Source organism: Sander vitreus, chromosome 1, assembly GCF_031162955.1.
Source record: "Sander vitreus isolate 19-12246 chromosome 1, sanVit1, whole genome shotgun sequence".
NCBI classification, from domain to species: Eukaryota; Metazoa; Chordata; class Actinopteri; order Perciformes; family Percidae; genus Sander; species Sander vitreus.
The window spans coordinates 39,618,688-39,636,838 of NC_135855.1; the positions used below are offsets into that span (position 1 = coordinate 39,618,688).

Sequence of the window (18,151 nt, forward strand, 5' to 3'; positions counted from 1 at the left end):
GGCAGAGATGGAGAATAGATAAGTGTGTTGGCATAGGTGGTGTTGGTGGTTTTGATGAAAAGGGAGATGAGGCACTTTTAACACCACAAATTAACTTTGTAACATAGAAAACAGTTTCATCCAACAGTGAAAGTGACAACAGAGACAGACTGTAAGAGAAGTTATGGAGACAGGAGACTGAGAGAATCAAGGATGGAGAAAGAGAAAGGTACTCAAACTCCAGATATGTATGCACTTTTGTATTTGCATAAGGTACGTGGACCTGAGAAACACTTCAAAAGCAACGTTCTGGTCAGAGCCATGCACACCTAATTTGCATAGCAGAGGAAAACAGCAATCACAAAACGTGGGAGACGGGGAGCACAAGTGGCTGTGGGAGGATGGAGAGGGCCCATTTTCATGAGTCACACTTAAAGCCAATGTTTCTTCAACAGGAGGATCAGACTGTAATTAAACTAACACGGCAAAGTGCAGATCTGAGGGGATTCTTGCAGTGCTTTTAATTTTTCTTTTTTTTCAATTTTCATTTAGCAGCAAGGATGCTAAATTGATTAGGCTGAACAAAACATGTTCCCATCTGTTTTGTGACAACAGGCCAATTTTGATGTGTATAGGAGGGAAGGAAAAGGGGGGAGGAGGGGTGTGGGGGTAGCTCAAAGCAGAAAAAGAAAAGGAGTTGAGTGGGTCAAGCAGTGGTCAGTATGGGTTCAGTGTATAAGCAGCGTTAAGCAGAGAAGGACTATGCAAAGAACACTATTACAACAGTTTAGTATTGAATGTCATTTAGAACATGCAGCAGGAATATGTGAGATAATCTACACTAATCATGTAGAATAAAACAACTGTGCTCATACTGGGTAGTTCCCCTACACTGACCACAGCAGCAGGGATTAAAGGACAATTCCGGCGCAAAATGAACCTAGGGGTTAATAACATATGTGTACTGAGTCGACCGTGCTCTGGGATTTATTTTCATGCTAATCGAACGCGTCTCTAGCTTTAAACAAGCTACCGCAAACCGGTGTTTAGCTGCTAACGCTAGCTTTCGGGGCACAGGGTAAATCACTAGGGTTAATGTTTACATGCGGCCGCCATCTTGGATAACAGTCATGAGCAATCTAATCACGAACGCTGTGTTTGAGCTATGTTACTGGTTACTTGGTTGCACGGCGTTTGTCGTTCGACTGCTCATGACGGTTATCCAAGATGGGGGCCTACTGTCTTTATAAACTGTCTGTACACTTACAAAGTTCTCAATGCTTCGGTTTGCATGTAGGGACCCTCATTGTGCTACCGTTGAAGTGTGGTGCTATTTTGAGCCTTGTTTGTGGTGTAGAAATAGTGATTTACCCTGTGCCCCGAAAGCTAGCGTTAGCAGCTAAACACCGGTTTGCGGTAGCTTGTTTAAAGCTAGAGACGCGTTCGATTAGCATGAAAACAAATCCCAGAGCACGGTCGACTCGGTACACATATGTTATTAACCCCTAGGTTCATTTTGCGCCAGAATTGTCCTTTAAATATAGAGGATACATTAGTCAATCGATAGAAAAACAATCAAAAACTATTTTGATATGCGCCTAATCGTTAAAGTATTTGTCATGCAAAAACAGCCTCTCAAATATGGAGATTTCCTGCTCTTTTCTGTTTTACATTATATTAAACTGAATATTTTTGGGTTTTGGACTGACAAAACAAGACATTTAAAGACATCACTTTGGACTTTGAGAAACTGGGATGGACTTTTTTCCCTATTTTCTGACTTTTTATAGACCAAACTATTAATTAATAGAGAAAATGGTCGTCAGAATAATGGATAATTAAAATAATCGTTAGTTGCAGCCCTCGATATGTTAAGAACAGGAGATATGTGAGAATTATTCATGAAGCCAAAACAGTAAGTTATCTTAGAAGTAAATAAATCCTGCTGTTCTTTAGGAGGTTCTTCTTATTATGCCTGAGAGCGGCACGCAGCAGAAGTGTCTGACATTTGATGCTTCAAGTGAGGAATAAAAAGCATACAACATAGTCAGGCTTTCATAAAAGGAGTTCAGTAAACGGTGTTCATTTGGCATTGATTCCCTTTACTATGATAGAGGACATTGAGTTTCTTAAAGTGCTCATATCATGCTTTTTGGCTTTTTCCCTTTCCTTTATTGTGTTATATATCTTTTTTTCGTGCATGTTATAGGTTTACAAAGTGAAAAAGCCCAAAGTCCACCCCAAAGGGACTTACTATCTCCAACAGAAAACACTGTTCACAAACTGCTCCAAACAGCTCTATTGTAGTCCAGCCTTTACTTCAGAGACAAACGTGGTCACTTTGGAACACAGGTTATAATGCTCACCTAGCTGCTAGCATGGCACGCCCTCATACTCTGCTTCTGACTGGCTAGTAGTCCTTACCTAGGTACTGTCAGGGCACGCCCTCATACTCTGCTTCTGACTGGCTAGTAGTCCTTACCTAGCTACTGTCAGGGCACGCCCTCATACTCTGCTTCTGACTGGCTAGTAGTCCTTACCTAGCTACTGTCAGGGCACGCCCTCATACTCTGCTTCTGACTGGCTAGTAGTCCTTACCTAGGTACTGTCAGGGCACGCCCTCATACTCTGCTTCTGACTGGCTAGTAGTCCTTACCTAGCTACTGCGCATGTGCGACTCCCAACAAAGATGGAACAGAAGTGAGAGGTCTCACTCTGTAGCTAAAACAGAGAGCTCAACACACAGGGTGAAAAGAGGAGCTGCAGCAATGTGCAGTATGACAAATATATGGTGTTTTTTTTTTTTAATTAAACCATGTAAACCTATTCTGATATAACCTCTAAATACAATTATGAACCTGAAAATGAGCATAATATGAGCACTTTAACAGGGAGGGAAATGGATTGATTTATTATATAATAATAATGGACACTGTAGGAAATATATCTTATATTAAACTTGTATATTGTTGTCTGCAGCAGCAAAACAGAAGCGAAAGCTCAGCAGGCAGTGACGTTGATGAAGTTGAAGCCAACATGTCTTAAGATAGTGTTTGTAGTAATTAATAAGCTCCAACTTATATACAACTTGACTCAAATGACCAACCCCTAAAAGCCACATCAGCATAGAGTCATAGTCCCATAAAAAAGAAATGTATAAAAGATAAAGAAATGTAGAAATATAAAAAGGAATAAATAAAAGGGGAAATAAGAATAATTATAAGCATTTTCTTTACTTTTCTTATTCTTTTATACAGATGTATTCATTTTTAATGGCACTACTATGACTCCATACATCAGAGTACAACACAAGACTGAAGACTTAGTTTCCACTTTCACAACAAACTGGTAATTACATTATTTCCAGCAGCACTCGAAGACAGCATCAACAATATTAGCAAGTATATTATACGCTTCCTACCTGAATTAAATCACCAAATATTACAACCATAGGGATAGGGATGATAGGATTGCAAAAATGCAAAAGTAAAAAAAAAAAAGAACTGTGTCTGATAACTAGTTCTGAGCAAGGACGAGAAACACACAGCTGATCAAAATCAACAGCCATATTTAATGAAAATAGGGACCACTAACTATTTTATGAGCATGACTATGGTTTCATTTAACTTAAAGCTACATTGTGTAAGAATGTCTCCCATCTAGCGGTGAAATTGTATACGACAACCAACTGAATATTACTTTCTAGCCCCTCCCATCCCGAGCACGTTTTAACTCCTACGGTGGCCGAACCTGAAATGATCTCTGAGTATCTCCATCGTTTACACGCAGCTGTTCTAGCCGCTCCAATATTAACTTTGGTCTTGTTGCTTTGCCTGTCGCGTTGTCGTTTTAATTCCCTTTTTCGCTTCCTTGGCGACTCCGTTACATGTCCTCGAGAATAGGCGTGATCCTCCATCTTCAACAGGCTTTCAAATCTGCCGGCTAGTCGCGAGTAATCTCCCGGCTGGCGTTCGTCACGGTGCCACTGAGTGTAAAAGCACGAAAGGCAGAGGCATGTCCCTCTTTGGCTAATGTATTATAAAGATGGAGGCGCTACATGGCGGCCGTCATTCGAGCGACTCCCCCGTATGTATTCTGAATGTCAGATTCTACGCTTACGAGAATACTTTGATTAGTTGGTGGAAGTAATTACACATGAATGAGTACATATTTGTGAAAGAACAAAGTTTTTTTTTTTGCTAAGATCAACTCACTTGCATTCCTCTTTTTTTTAATAAAATAACTGGATGTCTAGAGGGATGATTGGACTTTATTTGGGTAATCAAATATTTGATTACTTGTACTTGTCGTGTCTATTTCCTACCACCCAAATACCAAAACTTTAATTTTTCTTGCATATCCTGATTCATGACCCCAGAGTTCGTCATAGACTAGGACTGTGCAATTAATCGATTTTGGCTGCCAACGATCACAAAACAATGTAATCAAGAAAAACTATTATTATGCGCAATACATTTAGCAAGTCAACGCTTATTTGGTCTTGGATTCTGAAGGGAAATTCAAAAAATGGGAAAAGTATGAAGGGAAATGTCACAGTTCAACTGTTTCACTGGGTTTTTTAACTTCAGTAACTGCAACATCTTTCCAAAGGTCAACGAGTAATTGTCTTAAACAATCGTGATTTCAATATTGACCAAAATAATTATGATTCTTTCCATAAACCAGAGATTGTGAACTTTATCTGTAATTACTTAAACAACAAACACAGACATTAAATATCAATGTAATTACTAACATTAGTCCTCTTCCCAGAGTTAGTGGAAACCGAGCCATCACCACAAAAGAAGGGTTATTTCATTATATTTGATCCCGGGATATTATTATTGCTGGGTTATTCCAAAAATATTTTGGTATGCCCACACCAGAAATCAAAGGATGGAAAGAAAGAAGAAACAGTAGGACAGAAGAACGGCGAGGGGTGAAGGAATGGAAAAGAGGAACAACACAGGAGGGGGGGGGGGAGGAACGGAAGAGAAACAAAATGGCAGACTCTAACGTGCAGCCTGCTACTGTACTGCCTGCAGCTCACCCCGGCAAAGAGGACAATTCAGAGGAGCTGCGGGCAGTACAGTGAGCACGAGCGACACTGGAGGTTTTGGGGGGAGCCTGCATGCACAAAACTGATGGGAAACTGTTCTGTATGGCTGCTCCCATCCCTGGAACAGGGGCAGGAGAGGGGGAGGAGTAGGGGGGGGAGAGTCCATGAGATGGGAGGCAGCTCAACCAAATGCTCCCCATTAACAACAGTGAGGATGGGAGGGAAAAAATAAGAAAAAGAAAATAATGTTCAGTCAGACAACAGAGGACACGTGGTAAACAGTACAACAAACTCTGAACCCCTCGCTGCTACACAACACGGGGGTGGTGTAGATGTTGGTGGTGGTGACAGGGGATTAGGGTTGGGTATCATTTGGTTTTTTTCCGATACCGGTGATAAAACAATACTTTAAAAAAATAAGGAGCACAAAACGACAGTTGGCGACATTTAAGAATGGCTGGTTTATTGCTAAGGTCTAATGGTCAAAATTAAAGGGGCATTTTACAAATAACTTTGAATAGACAACAAGGCTGGCGAGGCGAGTTTCACGTGAACGCACCGTCTGTGTTGTTTTTCCGACAACGATGCAGCAGACTGTTGGACGTCCCGCGGTTGGAATCCTCTACAGTGAAATACAGTCACCCTTTACACCGTTTAGTTGTCGGCATTTTAACCGTGTTTAATCCAGCTGCTAGCTAACGGTAGGCTAACGTTACCCGCTGCCAAGTGTAGTGTTAACTAGCGTCACATGCAGTGATGTTTCTGTTGGCTGTAACGTCCGTTTCGGAGCATCAGAGGGCAGCGCAGACATTTAAGTGGCACCAAAATGACGCACCGAAATCCGCGTTGCTATTTGGTCCGGCAGATACCGGTCGTTAAGGCACCGGTGCCGTATCAGCACCAGATATCGGTACCCAACCCTATAGGGGATTAGGACAAAATAAAAAGGAGTTATGATATTGCCATTTGATTGGGTTAATTGCATTTTATAGCATTATATTGAGAGGTGTTTCTAGGCATTTATATCAGTAAGGGTAGACTAAATATTAGAAACACTTCACAGTATAAATTAACAGAAATAAACAGCACCACAAACTACAGCCTCGGAAGTCAAGTACCTGTTATTTATATAGCCCAATATCAAAAATCAGGAGGCTCTGTCCATCATATGACACCCTCCATCCTTTGTCCCTCTAATTCAGGTGTCAGCAACCTTAGGCATACGTGTGGTAGCTTAACCATTGTCTAAGAGATTTTTTTAGAAATGTTGAAGTGCCTTCTCATGCGTATGCACATGACCTCTTTCACAACCACTGGGAGCAGCAGTGCCTGTTATTTACAGTAGTTTAATTGACTTTTACCCCCATCCGAATTACAGGAAGGCCTGCCCTACTCTGCCTCTGATTGGCTAGTACTCGTTTAAAAAGTTTTTAAAAAAAAGACACTTCATATAAAGAAAGGTTGCCAACCCCTGCTCTAAACGTACCAGGAAAAAAGAGCAACACAGGAGGGATCCCGCTCCCAGGACGGACAGACATGCAATGCTAATTTTAATTAAAGTGTGTATGGTAAAAACCAACAATGCTGGTTATAATCCTGGCTCAAACAGTAATAGTTTATTTTATTAGATACTTCAAACTATTGATTTCAAGCGTAGTTATCAAATCCATAAACTAATAATTCAGTTTAAGGATAACAGAATAATTGATAATTATGTCAATTAAAAGTGAAAAGAATGGAAAGTTTTAGAAGGAAATTGGAAGTTAAATTACAGTATATTAAAGAAAATACAGAGATACCTTTGATTTGCTTAAATTTGTAGCATGTGCAGCATCATACACAGAGCAACTTCTCTTGCAGTTATTAAAAAGCTTAAAGGGGTTTTCGATCACATTTCGATTACTTAAAGGCATTTTTTTCATATTAATGAAACTTACTAAGCATGAGCATAGGCAGTGTTGATTTTCTAAGCAGATTAGGTGTGCATTAGGCAAATATGGGCAGATAAAGAAAATAACAACCTCTATGTGTGATTTTTATACAATATAAATGACAGACCAGACCCTGCTAGTCCGTCCTGGTTATCTAGAGGGGATAGACAACCTGAGCCTTTTGAGTTTGTGTCATCCTCCAGCAACAGCCTTACCCTCTCTTTCCTCCTCCATGTGGCTAATGCGGAGGGCCATGACAGTCTTCTCCTCCTTGGCCCGGTCCCTGGCGCTGACTGCCTCAGCTACCATCTCCTGCCACTCCAGCACCTGGCTCTGAGTGTCATCGGCACTGCCCGACTCACTTGCCTAAGACAAGAAGGAGCAGAGAGTTACAGGAGACCAACAACGAGCAGGTAAATGTAGACCAAAGGCAGGGATGTTGATGATCAACCGTTGACCGATAAAAATAATTCTGACCGATTAAAACTATCAGTTAAAAACAATATTATTAAAACTGAAATAAAAAGTTATTAATAAGAAACTTTTTTTGCACGATGAGAAAAATAGGCTATACAACCTATATCTCAACTGCTAGTAAACTTGCTAGTGTTGCATTTAAAGCTCTTTTTTTCTTTTGTTGTTGCTCTCTGCTGGACGGCGCTACGTCAAGTCAAGTTCATATCATCATCAATTCTCTCAAAATATGTGCCAGACGTGCAGAGGAATCGAAAATACTGTACACATTCCTCTATAGCGGGTTAAATCGGCCGTCCTACACACAGCAGGGTTCATACCCATTTTAACCAATACTTTTCTATGACTTTTTGGCAAATTTCCATGACTATGTATTCCTGAAAATATCATACATATGACAATGTATGTGGTCCATAGTGGGATTCATAATATCGCGCCCCGAACGGAACGGTGACGTTAGGACGACGTGAAATACATTTATTAATCACATATTATGCTGTGTTAAAAAAAAAAACACAACTTTTGGTATTTTTATGTTTCCAAAACCTTTCCAGTCCTGGAATTTGCATTTTTTTTAATTCCATAACTTTTCCAGGTTTTTTCGAAACGTATGAACCCTGACACAGAGTATGCCAGACAGACACAGAGCCGACAACCTCACAGGTTGACAACCTTTGGTTAAAAAGCTGTCTGGACTTGTGACGGTTACTGGCTGCATGTGTCCCTGACAATGCACGGAATATCACGGCAGCACGACCAGAACAAGTCCACAGCTGTCCACGAAACGGGGAAAGTATGTCTGAGCCTCCTGAACGGGTGAACTGGGACTCCGTTGCCTGCCTGTAGGTTAATGATCGGTCGGCTATGGGTCAGAAAAAGAACTCTAAATTAGCATCCCTAATCCCTGACCTGAGAGGCGGCCCTCTTGGTGAACTGCTCCAGGTCAGCTTGTAGTGTCCTCTGTTGCTCCTCATATACCACCAGCTTAGCCTCCAGCATTTCTTGTAGAAAACATCAAACACACAATGTTAATTTTGGCATTACAGCTACCAGTGACAGTGCAGATTTAACTCTAATTCTTCTTTTTTGGCCTTTAATGGCTAGGACAGATGAAGACAGGGCAGTGGGAGAGAGAGGGGGGAAGGACATGCAGCAAAGGCCACGGGTCAGAATCAAACCCGGGCCGCTGCGGTAAGGACTGAGCCTTAGTACATAGGGCGCATGCTCAACCAGGTGAGCTACCAGGGCGCCCTATTTAACTCCAATACTACTGAATTTAAGACAGTAGGGGAATGACATTTGAAGAAAATATGATGTGTTGACACTTGGGGGGAAAAGCAGAAGGCACTTAGGTTGGATTTCGGTACCGTTCTTTGCTTTGAGCTCCTCATATTGTTCCACTTTCCAGAGGTTTTCCTCTCGCTCCTCCTCCAGTGCTGTGATACGACTCCGCAGGGCAGTCAGGTCTGGGGGGGCACCTCCAGCCTAAAGGGGACAAAATAAACATCTTTTAAATGGGTCTAATTTAAGTTTTTTTTATACTTTGCAGCCTTGTTTAGAAGAGTTCTTCTTGCTTCCTCCTTTTGATGCGTCTTATACTTTTGAGTGGACATTGACACGCTGTAGAAGAGTTTCCGGATCAATTAAAAAGAAAAACGTACTTTTGATGTCACAGTAACTATTAGGTGTGCATTTTAATGAAGAGAAAGAAATATCAGGGAATCGCTAGCAGGGAGCATAATAACTATACATTTTTGAAAACTGAATCTAAACATTTTGTCATCGTCTCACATGGCTTTTCTTCAACTCCTCTTCCAACTGTCTGATCCGAGATTTAGACCAGGCTTTCATTTTCAGGAACTTGGCCTCTGATCTGCTCGCTTCGTCCGTTTTTTGCTTTGCTTGAACTGCAACAAATGAAGAGAGAGAAAGTCAGATGGAACTGTGATATTCAAGGCTATAGGAAGGTAAACATGGTTTCTAAAGACATCCCACAGATTTAAATGTATTGCCATTACAATAAATAGGCCTCATTGTTTTATTTGTGCATACTTTACACGTGTATACAATTTAATATACCAAAGATATGGGTGTATTGTGTCTTGTTGGAGTTAAAAACACAACTTTTGGATAGATGCTGGCTTAAGAACTGGGTGAAAATCAGTTTAAACTGGTCTGGGTATTCTGGGTATTTTCTGTTGAATGTCTGCAAAAAACAAAAAACGCTCTCATGTGTTCTTCTTTACTGTTTTTTGACTTAAAGAAATACGTGAGCGTCTTAAACCACCATGACATTTCCTCTGTATTTCTTCTGGAAACAGTGAGACTGAATATTAGGGCTCGTAGGTATCGCGATATTATTTGCGACCATTTTTAAAATCGATTCTTTTCCCTAGAATCTATTTTTATATATTTATTTTACCAATGATTCACCTAAATATATTCTGTTTATACGGTATGGCTGACATCATATCGGTTTCCAGAAAAACAGAGCTGAAGCAGAAAATGCAGAAAATATGTGTTATACCATACAACTTTACTGTCGGTTTACACTGAAAGTCATTTTGTGTTCCCGAGCAGCTCCGCTCCAAAACAATAATAAAAATACACAGAGTTAGACAACAATTACACATATAGTACAAAGATGTTCTTCTTTACAAATGAAATAAATATCAGACTGACTGATGACGATGTGTATTCTTTTTAGAAAGCCATACGTTTTTAAAATATGTCTCATGATATATTGTCTCTTAAAGTGTATTATTCAACTTTTTTTTGTTAAAGAGGGAGCTGCTGGAGCTGCTGCCCCCGCGACCCGACCCCGGATAAGCGGACGAAGATGGATGGATGGAAAAGAAAATCACAATACTCAATCCCATCGAATCGCAATACTTCTAGAATCGCAATAAATGAACGTATCGTGAAATAATCAAAATCGGGTAAAAAGCATTTCGTCCCAGCCCTACTGAATAAACAAAATAAGGAACAACCAACCTTCCAGCTCAGCGATCCTTTGGATGGAGGCTGAATCTGCGGGCATGCTTCCACTTCCTGTGGCCTCCTGACTGGGAGATGGTGCCGCTACCGAGGCCCTCCTCAGCTCCTGCAGCTGCCCCAGGAGATCCTGCTGCGTTTGGGCCATCTGTGCCTGATGCTGCTCAGCCAGTCGCTGCACCTCCGCCTGCTGCTTCTCCATCAGGTCGCGGAGTTGTGCTCGCATCACGTGCTTCTCTGCCTCCATCTTGGATTCCAGGCTCTCTCGTTCTACTTGTAGTCGACGCAGCCGCTCTGCAAGCTCCTGGGGGGGGGAGACGATGAAGAGGCAGGAATGTAAACGGGGCTGCGCAATTAATCCCAATTTTATCGAAATCGCAGGGGGTGCGCAATATTTGTTAAAAGGCAAAATGTGTGTCAAACCATTCTGAATTAAGTAATGTGGTGCTGCAGAAACAACCCGGCCTACATATCCTATCCTACAGACTAAAGAAAACATCTTTGTTTGGTACAGATCCTCGCAAAAAAAAAATATATATATATTTTCAGTATTGTGAATCATATCGCAATCGCAATATCAGTCAAAATAATCGCAATGAAATATTTTCCTCATATTTTGCAGTCCTACAATGTAACAAAATATGAAGGGGAAGCGTCATTTGACTTAAAGCTACATTGTGTAAGAATTACTCCCATCTAGCGTTGAGATCATATGTCGCAATCAACTCTCTCTCGCCACGCAGTATTGCAGCTACGGTAGCCTTCACGCTTCAAAAAGTGAAGGTGTACAAAAGGCCGTCTATCAGCCGTCGTTGCTGGAGTTCATGCGTTCTCTTAATACAAGAGGAGACTGCAGCGGTCCGGAGGATAATTAACTAGTTGGGATTTGGTGTGTGCCTCCAAAGCAGCTCCAATGTTCACTCTTTTTTCTGGTGACGCCGGTCTCTCGCTCTTTTCAATATCCGTTTACTCTTTCTGGGCGAAGAAGAAGAAGACTCCTGTTCCTGAAATTAGGATTTTGAATACGTGTGGTCCTCCATGTTTCCTTCAAAACGTGCCGGGGGCCGGGAAGCTAACGATACCCGTTAGCAGCATTAGCAGCAGACATGAAAGGCGGAGCAGTATGTCCTGTATGTCCCTTACCGGCTAACGTATTTCAAGATGGAGCGTCTACCCCAGTTCATGCAAGCGCAAATGTAAAATGTCAAGCTAATAGAAATACTTGAAATTGATGGTGGAGGTAAATATTCAGGAAAAAGGACAAGTTTGTGAACGGGCAACACAGATTTTGTTAATGAACAACTCCAAACGTTACACACTGAGACTTTAATAGTTGAAGAGGAGTGAAGGAATGGATCTAACATATATCTATGGAGAGTACTCTCTATAACTCTGCACCACAAAGGCCGAGCTCGTCATCACAAAATGTACACCAAGAGGAAAAGAAGGTTGTAAGTGAAGAGGTGTTGCTCCTGACCTTTATCTGTTGGTCCCTGCCATCCACCTCTCCCTGGAGAACATCAATGACCTGCGTTTTACCCAGCAGCACCTCCTCCTTCTCATGAAGCTTCTGTTTTAGAGCCTTCAAAAGCTGAAAAGGAGGCAACCAACACAGACAACTTTTTATAATCCATGTGTTGCATGGAAACATGTGACTTAATGGTAAGGCACTCTTCCGTTGCTTAGAACAGAAATAAATATTTGATCTTTGTTCACTGACATACTTGTACAGTAACAATATCACAAAGACAACACATACGATTCTGTGAACTAACAGAAGTGAAGTGTTTCCTCACTACCTGCTCTAAGTCTGCGCTGGCGTCAGACTTCGCTGCTAGCTTGAAGAGCTCCTGTTCGTGCATCTGGTTAATCTCCAGCAGCTGGTTATCTTTCTGAATAATGATGTCTTTGAATGTCTGGATCTAAAAAAAACAAACACAGGGCACAACATCAGACATAAGATAGCAGCACTTCTCATAACAAATACTGACAACTAGAGCTACAAAGATGAATCCATTAGTTGTCAACTATTAAATGAATCGGCATTTTGATATGGATTAATCAAGTCAATATGAGTCATTTTTTGTGAAAAAAAAAAATAGCAAAACTGCTCTGATTCCAGCTTGTTAAATGTGAATATGTTCTAGTTTCTTCTCTCCTCTGTGACAGGAAACTGAATATCTTTGAGTTGGGGACTAAACGAGACATTTGATGACGTCATCTTGGGCTTTAGGAAACACTGATCACTGATCTCCCTTTTCTGACATTATAGAGACCAAACAACTAACCCATTCAATCAGAAAATAATCAACAGATTAATCGACAATGAAAATAATCGTTAGTTGCAGCTATACTAACTAAACTCTAACGGGATAAATTCAGCAGTAGAACAACGGAGTCTGAATTCCTCTATTTTAAGAACCGTTTTTATTTACTCATTAATTCTGCATTAACAGTTTATGAAACTCAACACTTCCTGCACAGATGTTTCAGATTAAAAGCCTTCCAGTGGCCAAAGGGAATATTTATTATTTGTTTTATTTAAGAATGTACTGTATGTACTGTGTTGTAGGGCTGTCACTTTTCATTTCAACACAAGCGTCACTGCTTAACAATGTTCCCGGACAACCAGGCAGATATATGCCAGAGTAGAAGCTGAGTGAAACGTACGTTCTGTTTGTACATGGTCTCCTTTTGAATGTACTGCTCCTTCTCTGTGGCCAGCAGCTCTTTGAGGCTGTCTGTCTGCTCCTGCAGCAGACTGTAGCGCTCCTCCGCATCTCCCACCTTCTTGGTCAGGCTTTGCACCAGCGGCTGCAGCTCCTGCATTGCTCCACTGTCCTCTGCCACCTGAGGAAGTGAAGCATAGATGAACATGCAAGTTTGCCATGAACATCCATTACTGCTATTTGGGGTTGAACTTAAAATGAATGACAGCCTGGGAATACTGTAAACCCAAGATGTGAAAAAGTTTGAAGTGAAAATGTTGAAAAGATGATGTTCTTGAGAGGTGTATGACCTTTTGTTGTGGTGCAGGTGGGATGGGCTGATCTCCTGCCAGCGCTGTTTGCAGGTGAACAATATAGGCTTCTTTTTCCGCCAGCTTCCTGTCCCTCTCGGTCAGCATGGCGTCCATTTCCTCGCCCCGCCGCCGCTGTAACTCGACCTCCTTCCTCTAGAAGAAAAAGGCAAATTAAAAAGTCTAATAACTAATTAAAATGCTGCTATTTTGCAGTGCAGGATATAAATAAGTCATCCCAAGTTCTTCATTTCATATTTATGTTAAATATGTTTGCTTATACTTGTACTGTATGCACCAACCAGCAAAGAAAACTCCTCTATTTAAAAGGCAGAACAGTTTTGAGCCGTGACGAAAAGAACTAAGAGTTGGAGCAGAAACACACACGCAGAAACACACACGCAGAAACACACACACACACACACACACACACACACACACACACACACGAGTGGACTGAACTAACAAGACAGAAAGTTGGAAAGCCTATTCTAATTGGTCCTTTTGGGCTTAACTTGTTTTAATCCATAACAAACTATAATAAATGTTCCACCCATGACTTTGCAGCCCTTCTTTGTGATCCTCAGGCGAAACAACGTCGCCTATACATGAGCCAATGAGGCGAACAAGTCCATCTCCATTTGCAGATACTTCACCTTGTTTTCCAGTTCCTCCTGTCTTTGTGCAAGCTGCTGTTCTAGTTCCTCCACCTTTTTCTTCAGCAAGACAATCTTGCCCCGACTGGCATGCTCTCCTGCTCCTTCTGAAGACCCCTACAGAGGAAACGCAAAGACAACGCTAAAAGAATCACACACACATTGAACTACATTTGACAGAAGATCAGAAACGCGTCTCAAATTTCATATTTGATAACATTTTAGCCATAACAACTTCATAAGTCAACTGTTTTAAAGTGACTTTGGTAGCCTTTGTGCCACCTAGTGGTAAAAAAAACCATTTGCTGCTCAATGAATGGACTCCAGACTAGGGTTGCTCGATTATGGGAAAAAAATCACGTTTATTTTGGTCATTCTGAAATCACTCATTGACTTTTAGAAACATGTTGCATTTATTAATTGTTAAAAAACAGTGAAACTGTTAAACAAATCAGTGCATCAGTGTTTTAAACAGTGAAAACACTTTAAAATTTCCCTTCATACATTTCCCATTTGACCTTTTTTTTTTTTTTTCATTCAGAACACAAAATAAGAATTCAATTGCAAAACGTGATTTGAAAAATAATCGTTTTCTCGATTACTTTGTTTTTGTGATCATTGTGATTCGATTAATTGCACAGCCCTACTCCAGACTGTCCTGTCTTGTTAGTTCAGTCCACTCTCTTGTGACGTGTGTGTGTGTGTGTGTGTGTGTGTGTGTGTGTGTGTGTGTGTGTGTGTGTGCGTGCCGTATACCTTTTTGCTGTGTGTTGGCGTGCCCTGACCTCCCTGTTGTTTCTTCAGCTCCTCCAGCTGTGAGTTGAGGGAGGTCACCTTGGCCTTGTTCTGAAGACGCAGCTTCGACAATTTGGACTCGCATGTCTCCTTCTCCACCTGAGTCACACAGACAATTTGTTCTTCACCTCAAGTTTCTTGTAACTAACAGTAGGTCAAGTGCGTGGTCCCCGTCAGCCGCAGCACGTTGCATGTGCAGAAGCAGTCCTCACTAGAACAATTGAGGAGATGCTGCCAAAAAGTGGATGGGTGAATAGTAGTGTAATCTGCAGAGGAGTGGATGTTCCTGTTTGCACTCAGTGTTTCCCCTATAGTTGTACAGGCATAATGAAAACTCTTTTTTTTATTCAAAAAATAACGCCAAATAGCCATTGTGTTTTCTCCTATATTCATTCTGCAGCGGGATCCACCATAAACTTTAGCGACGCACGGCCGAGAGACCGTAAACGGGGCAACTGTCTGTGGTTTGTTCCCCCAGTCTGTAACAGCAGAACAGTCGAGTGGGTTACCTAAATTGCTAAAGTCAGTTGAAACGTTGTCAGTAGCCTAACAGTTACAAACAGGCTCTGTAGTGAACGACACGCTAACGTGCTGACGGATTCGGTGTTTTTAGCTGAGCTGGACCAGAGAATATTCGGTTTAAACAGATCGGTGATGCTGTTTTGCCCTTGTTGTTCTCCGTGAAGTTCGCTGGAAGGGAGGAAATGTTGCTTTTTATGTGGAGTGAACACTGCACCAGACTCCATTTAAAAAATAGCCTTTTAAATGCTACACTGCTTGTAGGAAAATAACGAGTAACAGGCAAACCAGTTTCAAAAGTGACATATTTTCTTTTTAAATAAGTGATGAATCCAATTCATGCCGATGCGAAAGAGTGGTTCATGTGGTTTTTGAAAAGTAACTGATACATATTTAAAGAAACTTTAAAGTGCTCATATTATGGTCATTTTCAGGTTCATAACTGTATTTAGAGGTTGCACCAGAATAGGTTTATGTGGTTTCATTTTCAAAACACCATATTTTTGTTGTACTGCACATTGCTGCAGCTCCTCTTTTCACCCTGTGTGTTGAGCTCTCTGTTTTAGCTACAGAGTGAGACCTCTCACTTCTGTTCCATCTTTGTTGGGAGTCGCACATGCTCAGTAGCTAGGTAAGGACTACTAGCCAGTCAGAAGCAGAGTATGAGGGCGTGCCCTGACAGTACCTAGGTAAGGACTACTAGCCAGTCAGAAGCAGAGTATGAGGGCGTGCCCTGACAGTACCTAGGTAAGGACTACTAGCCAGTCAGAAGCAGAGTATGAGGGCGTGCCCTGACAGTACCTAGGTAAGGACTACTAGCCAGTCAGAAGCAGAGTATGAGGGCGTGCCCTGACAGTACCTAGGTAAGATAATATTATAATATATATATAACAAAATATTTAAACAATGAGCTTTCTGATAAATAATCATTAATAACGTGGATATAATGACTAAGTGGGTAAAGGCAAATAATAGAACAGTTACAACAGTCTGGTAAGTTCAGAAAAGTACATCACTTTACTGTAACGCAGCCTTTAAAACCAGGAAAAGACACTTATGCCATATTACGATATTACGATATCCAAAATCTAAGACGATATCTAGTCTCATATCACGATGTCGATATAATATCGATTTATTGCCCAGCTCTAGGCTCGACTACAATAGAGCTGTTTGGAGCAGTTTGTGAACAGTGTTTTCTGTTGGAGATGGTAAGTCCCTTTGGGGTGGACTTTGGGCTTTTTCACTTTGTAAACCTATAACGTGCACAACAAAGATATTTAACACAATAAAGGAAAGGGGAAAAGCCAAAAAGCAAAATATGAGCACTTTAAAGTGTTCAGCAGCAGTGGTATCAGCACCAACCACACTCCTCTTTCTCCAACCGACCCGCCAGACTAAAGCAGTCAACCTAGGGGGGGGGAACACTAGCACTCTTGTAAGAAGGCTTCTACGCCAAACATTTACTATATCATTGCTAAACTCTAATCTCACATTCCTGTCTTTACTATAATGTAGCAGACTTTGAGCTGACAGTTTAATAGTTAACTAGGGGCTTTTTTTTTTTTACTCAGTCAGTGACTAACAGGAGCAGAATCATGAGTCCATCACTCATGTGACCAACTGTGCCTGGCTCAGGCAGATACAAATCCCTCTCAGATAGGCCCCAGAGCGTGCACTGTAACATTCAGTACTAGGACAATTACATTTAAATATACATTTATGTCATAACACATGGGATTTTTTTTATCCGTGTGACTTTTTATTGCAGCATAATGTCTGTTTTGATGCTAATAAGTTCAAATTGTAATCTTTAATTTGTTTGTTCCCATCAAAAATAGAAGAGGCTATTGGCCTCCCTAGGCCTATTCTTCTGTTAATGTCTTAATGTGCTATTAACTAAAAAAAGAAAGATTAAAAAAAATGTGATATCAGTATTGTAAATACACAGTGACTGAAGTAAACGGAGGTTTTCACCCAAAAATTCATTAAAATCCACAAGAACCGCTGTGCTTGGCTTCAGTGTAGTTGTAGTTCATTCACGCTAATATTTAGAAAACTAGGATCATGAAGAATGCACTTTCATTTAGATAACATGCAACCTGTTAGGGCTGCACCCGAATATCCTGATATTTGTTTCGTTGTGTAAGATTAAAGTTTTCAATTTTGGGATTCAGATATTATATAGTTTTTTCCTTCAAATACTGTAGAATAAGGGTGTCACGATTTCAATTTTAAATTGAAATCGACCGTAATTTAGTCAAAATCTCGAACTTCGAATAAAAAAAATGGAATTGTTGCTGCTGCCACGCCCCCATGTCACGTCCGGTCGGCTGGTCAAGTGGAAAAAAACCCACGTGTTGAAGTGCTGCGAGTCAAACTCCTGTAACTTAGCTACAGCCAGTCAAAAGATAGCATGGCGACTGCAGATGCAGGAGGCCCATCGACAGAACTTGAACCCCGTCCTCTTTCACCGGTCGCCGCTGTGGAAGTATTTTGGATTTCCAGTGAGTGACAACGTTCGATAGCAGTGACGGCACCGTTTGGCTTAGTTATCAATGTCGTTAGCATCGTGGCTAACACTTTTGTTACTTGACTTTATGACAAATCGTTTCGGCTGTGCTTTCTAACATGATGTCATTGTGCTAACCGAGCACCGTTAGCCTTTACAACAGAGCTGCTTCACTACACTTAAATCATGTTTCATTACAGCTCTCTGTTGATT

At 41.1% G+C, this 18,151-nt stretch overlaps 1 protein-coding gene across 3 annotated transcripts in view; it reads right to left on the reverse strand.

Moving 5' to 3' along the window:
• Window positions 1-18,151, reverse strand: part of LOC144521253 (uncharacterized) — a 48,875-nt gene that overhangs the window by 26,663 nt on the left and 4,061 nt on the right. For all 3 annotated transcript variants that reach the window (XM_078255719.1, XM_078255711.1, XM_078255702.1), the window contains exons 4-14: window positions 14,869-15,006; window positions 14,113-14,229; window positions 13,457-13,612; window positions 13,108-13,287; window positions 12,237-12,359; window positions 11,915-12,028; window positions 10,438-10,741; window positions 9,235-9,350; window positions 8,811-8,928; window positions 8,353-8,444; window positions 7,185-7,335 (exon numbers count right to left, since the gene is read on the reverse strand). In XM_078255719.1, the coding sequence (XP_078111845.1) occupies window positions 7,185-7,335; window positions 8,353-8,444; window positions 8,811-8,928; window positions 9,235-9,350; window positions 10,438-10,741; window positions 11,915-12,028; window positions 12,237-12,359; window positions 13,108-13,287; window positions 13,457-13,612; window positions 14,113-14,229; window positions 14,869-15,006 (1,609 nt within the window). The remainder of the gene's footprint in view (window positions 1-7,184; window positions 7,336-8,352; window positions 8,445-8,810; window positions 8,929-9,234; window positions 9,351-10,437; window positions 10,742-11,914; window positions 12,029-12,236; window positions 12,360-13,107; window positions 13,288-13,456; window positions 13,613-14,112; window positions 14,230-14,868; window positions 15,007-18,151) is intronic.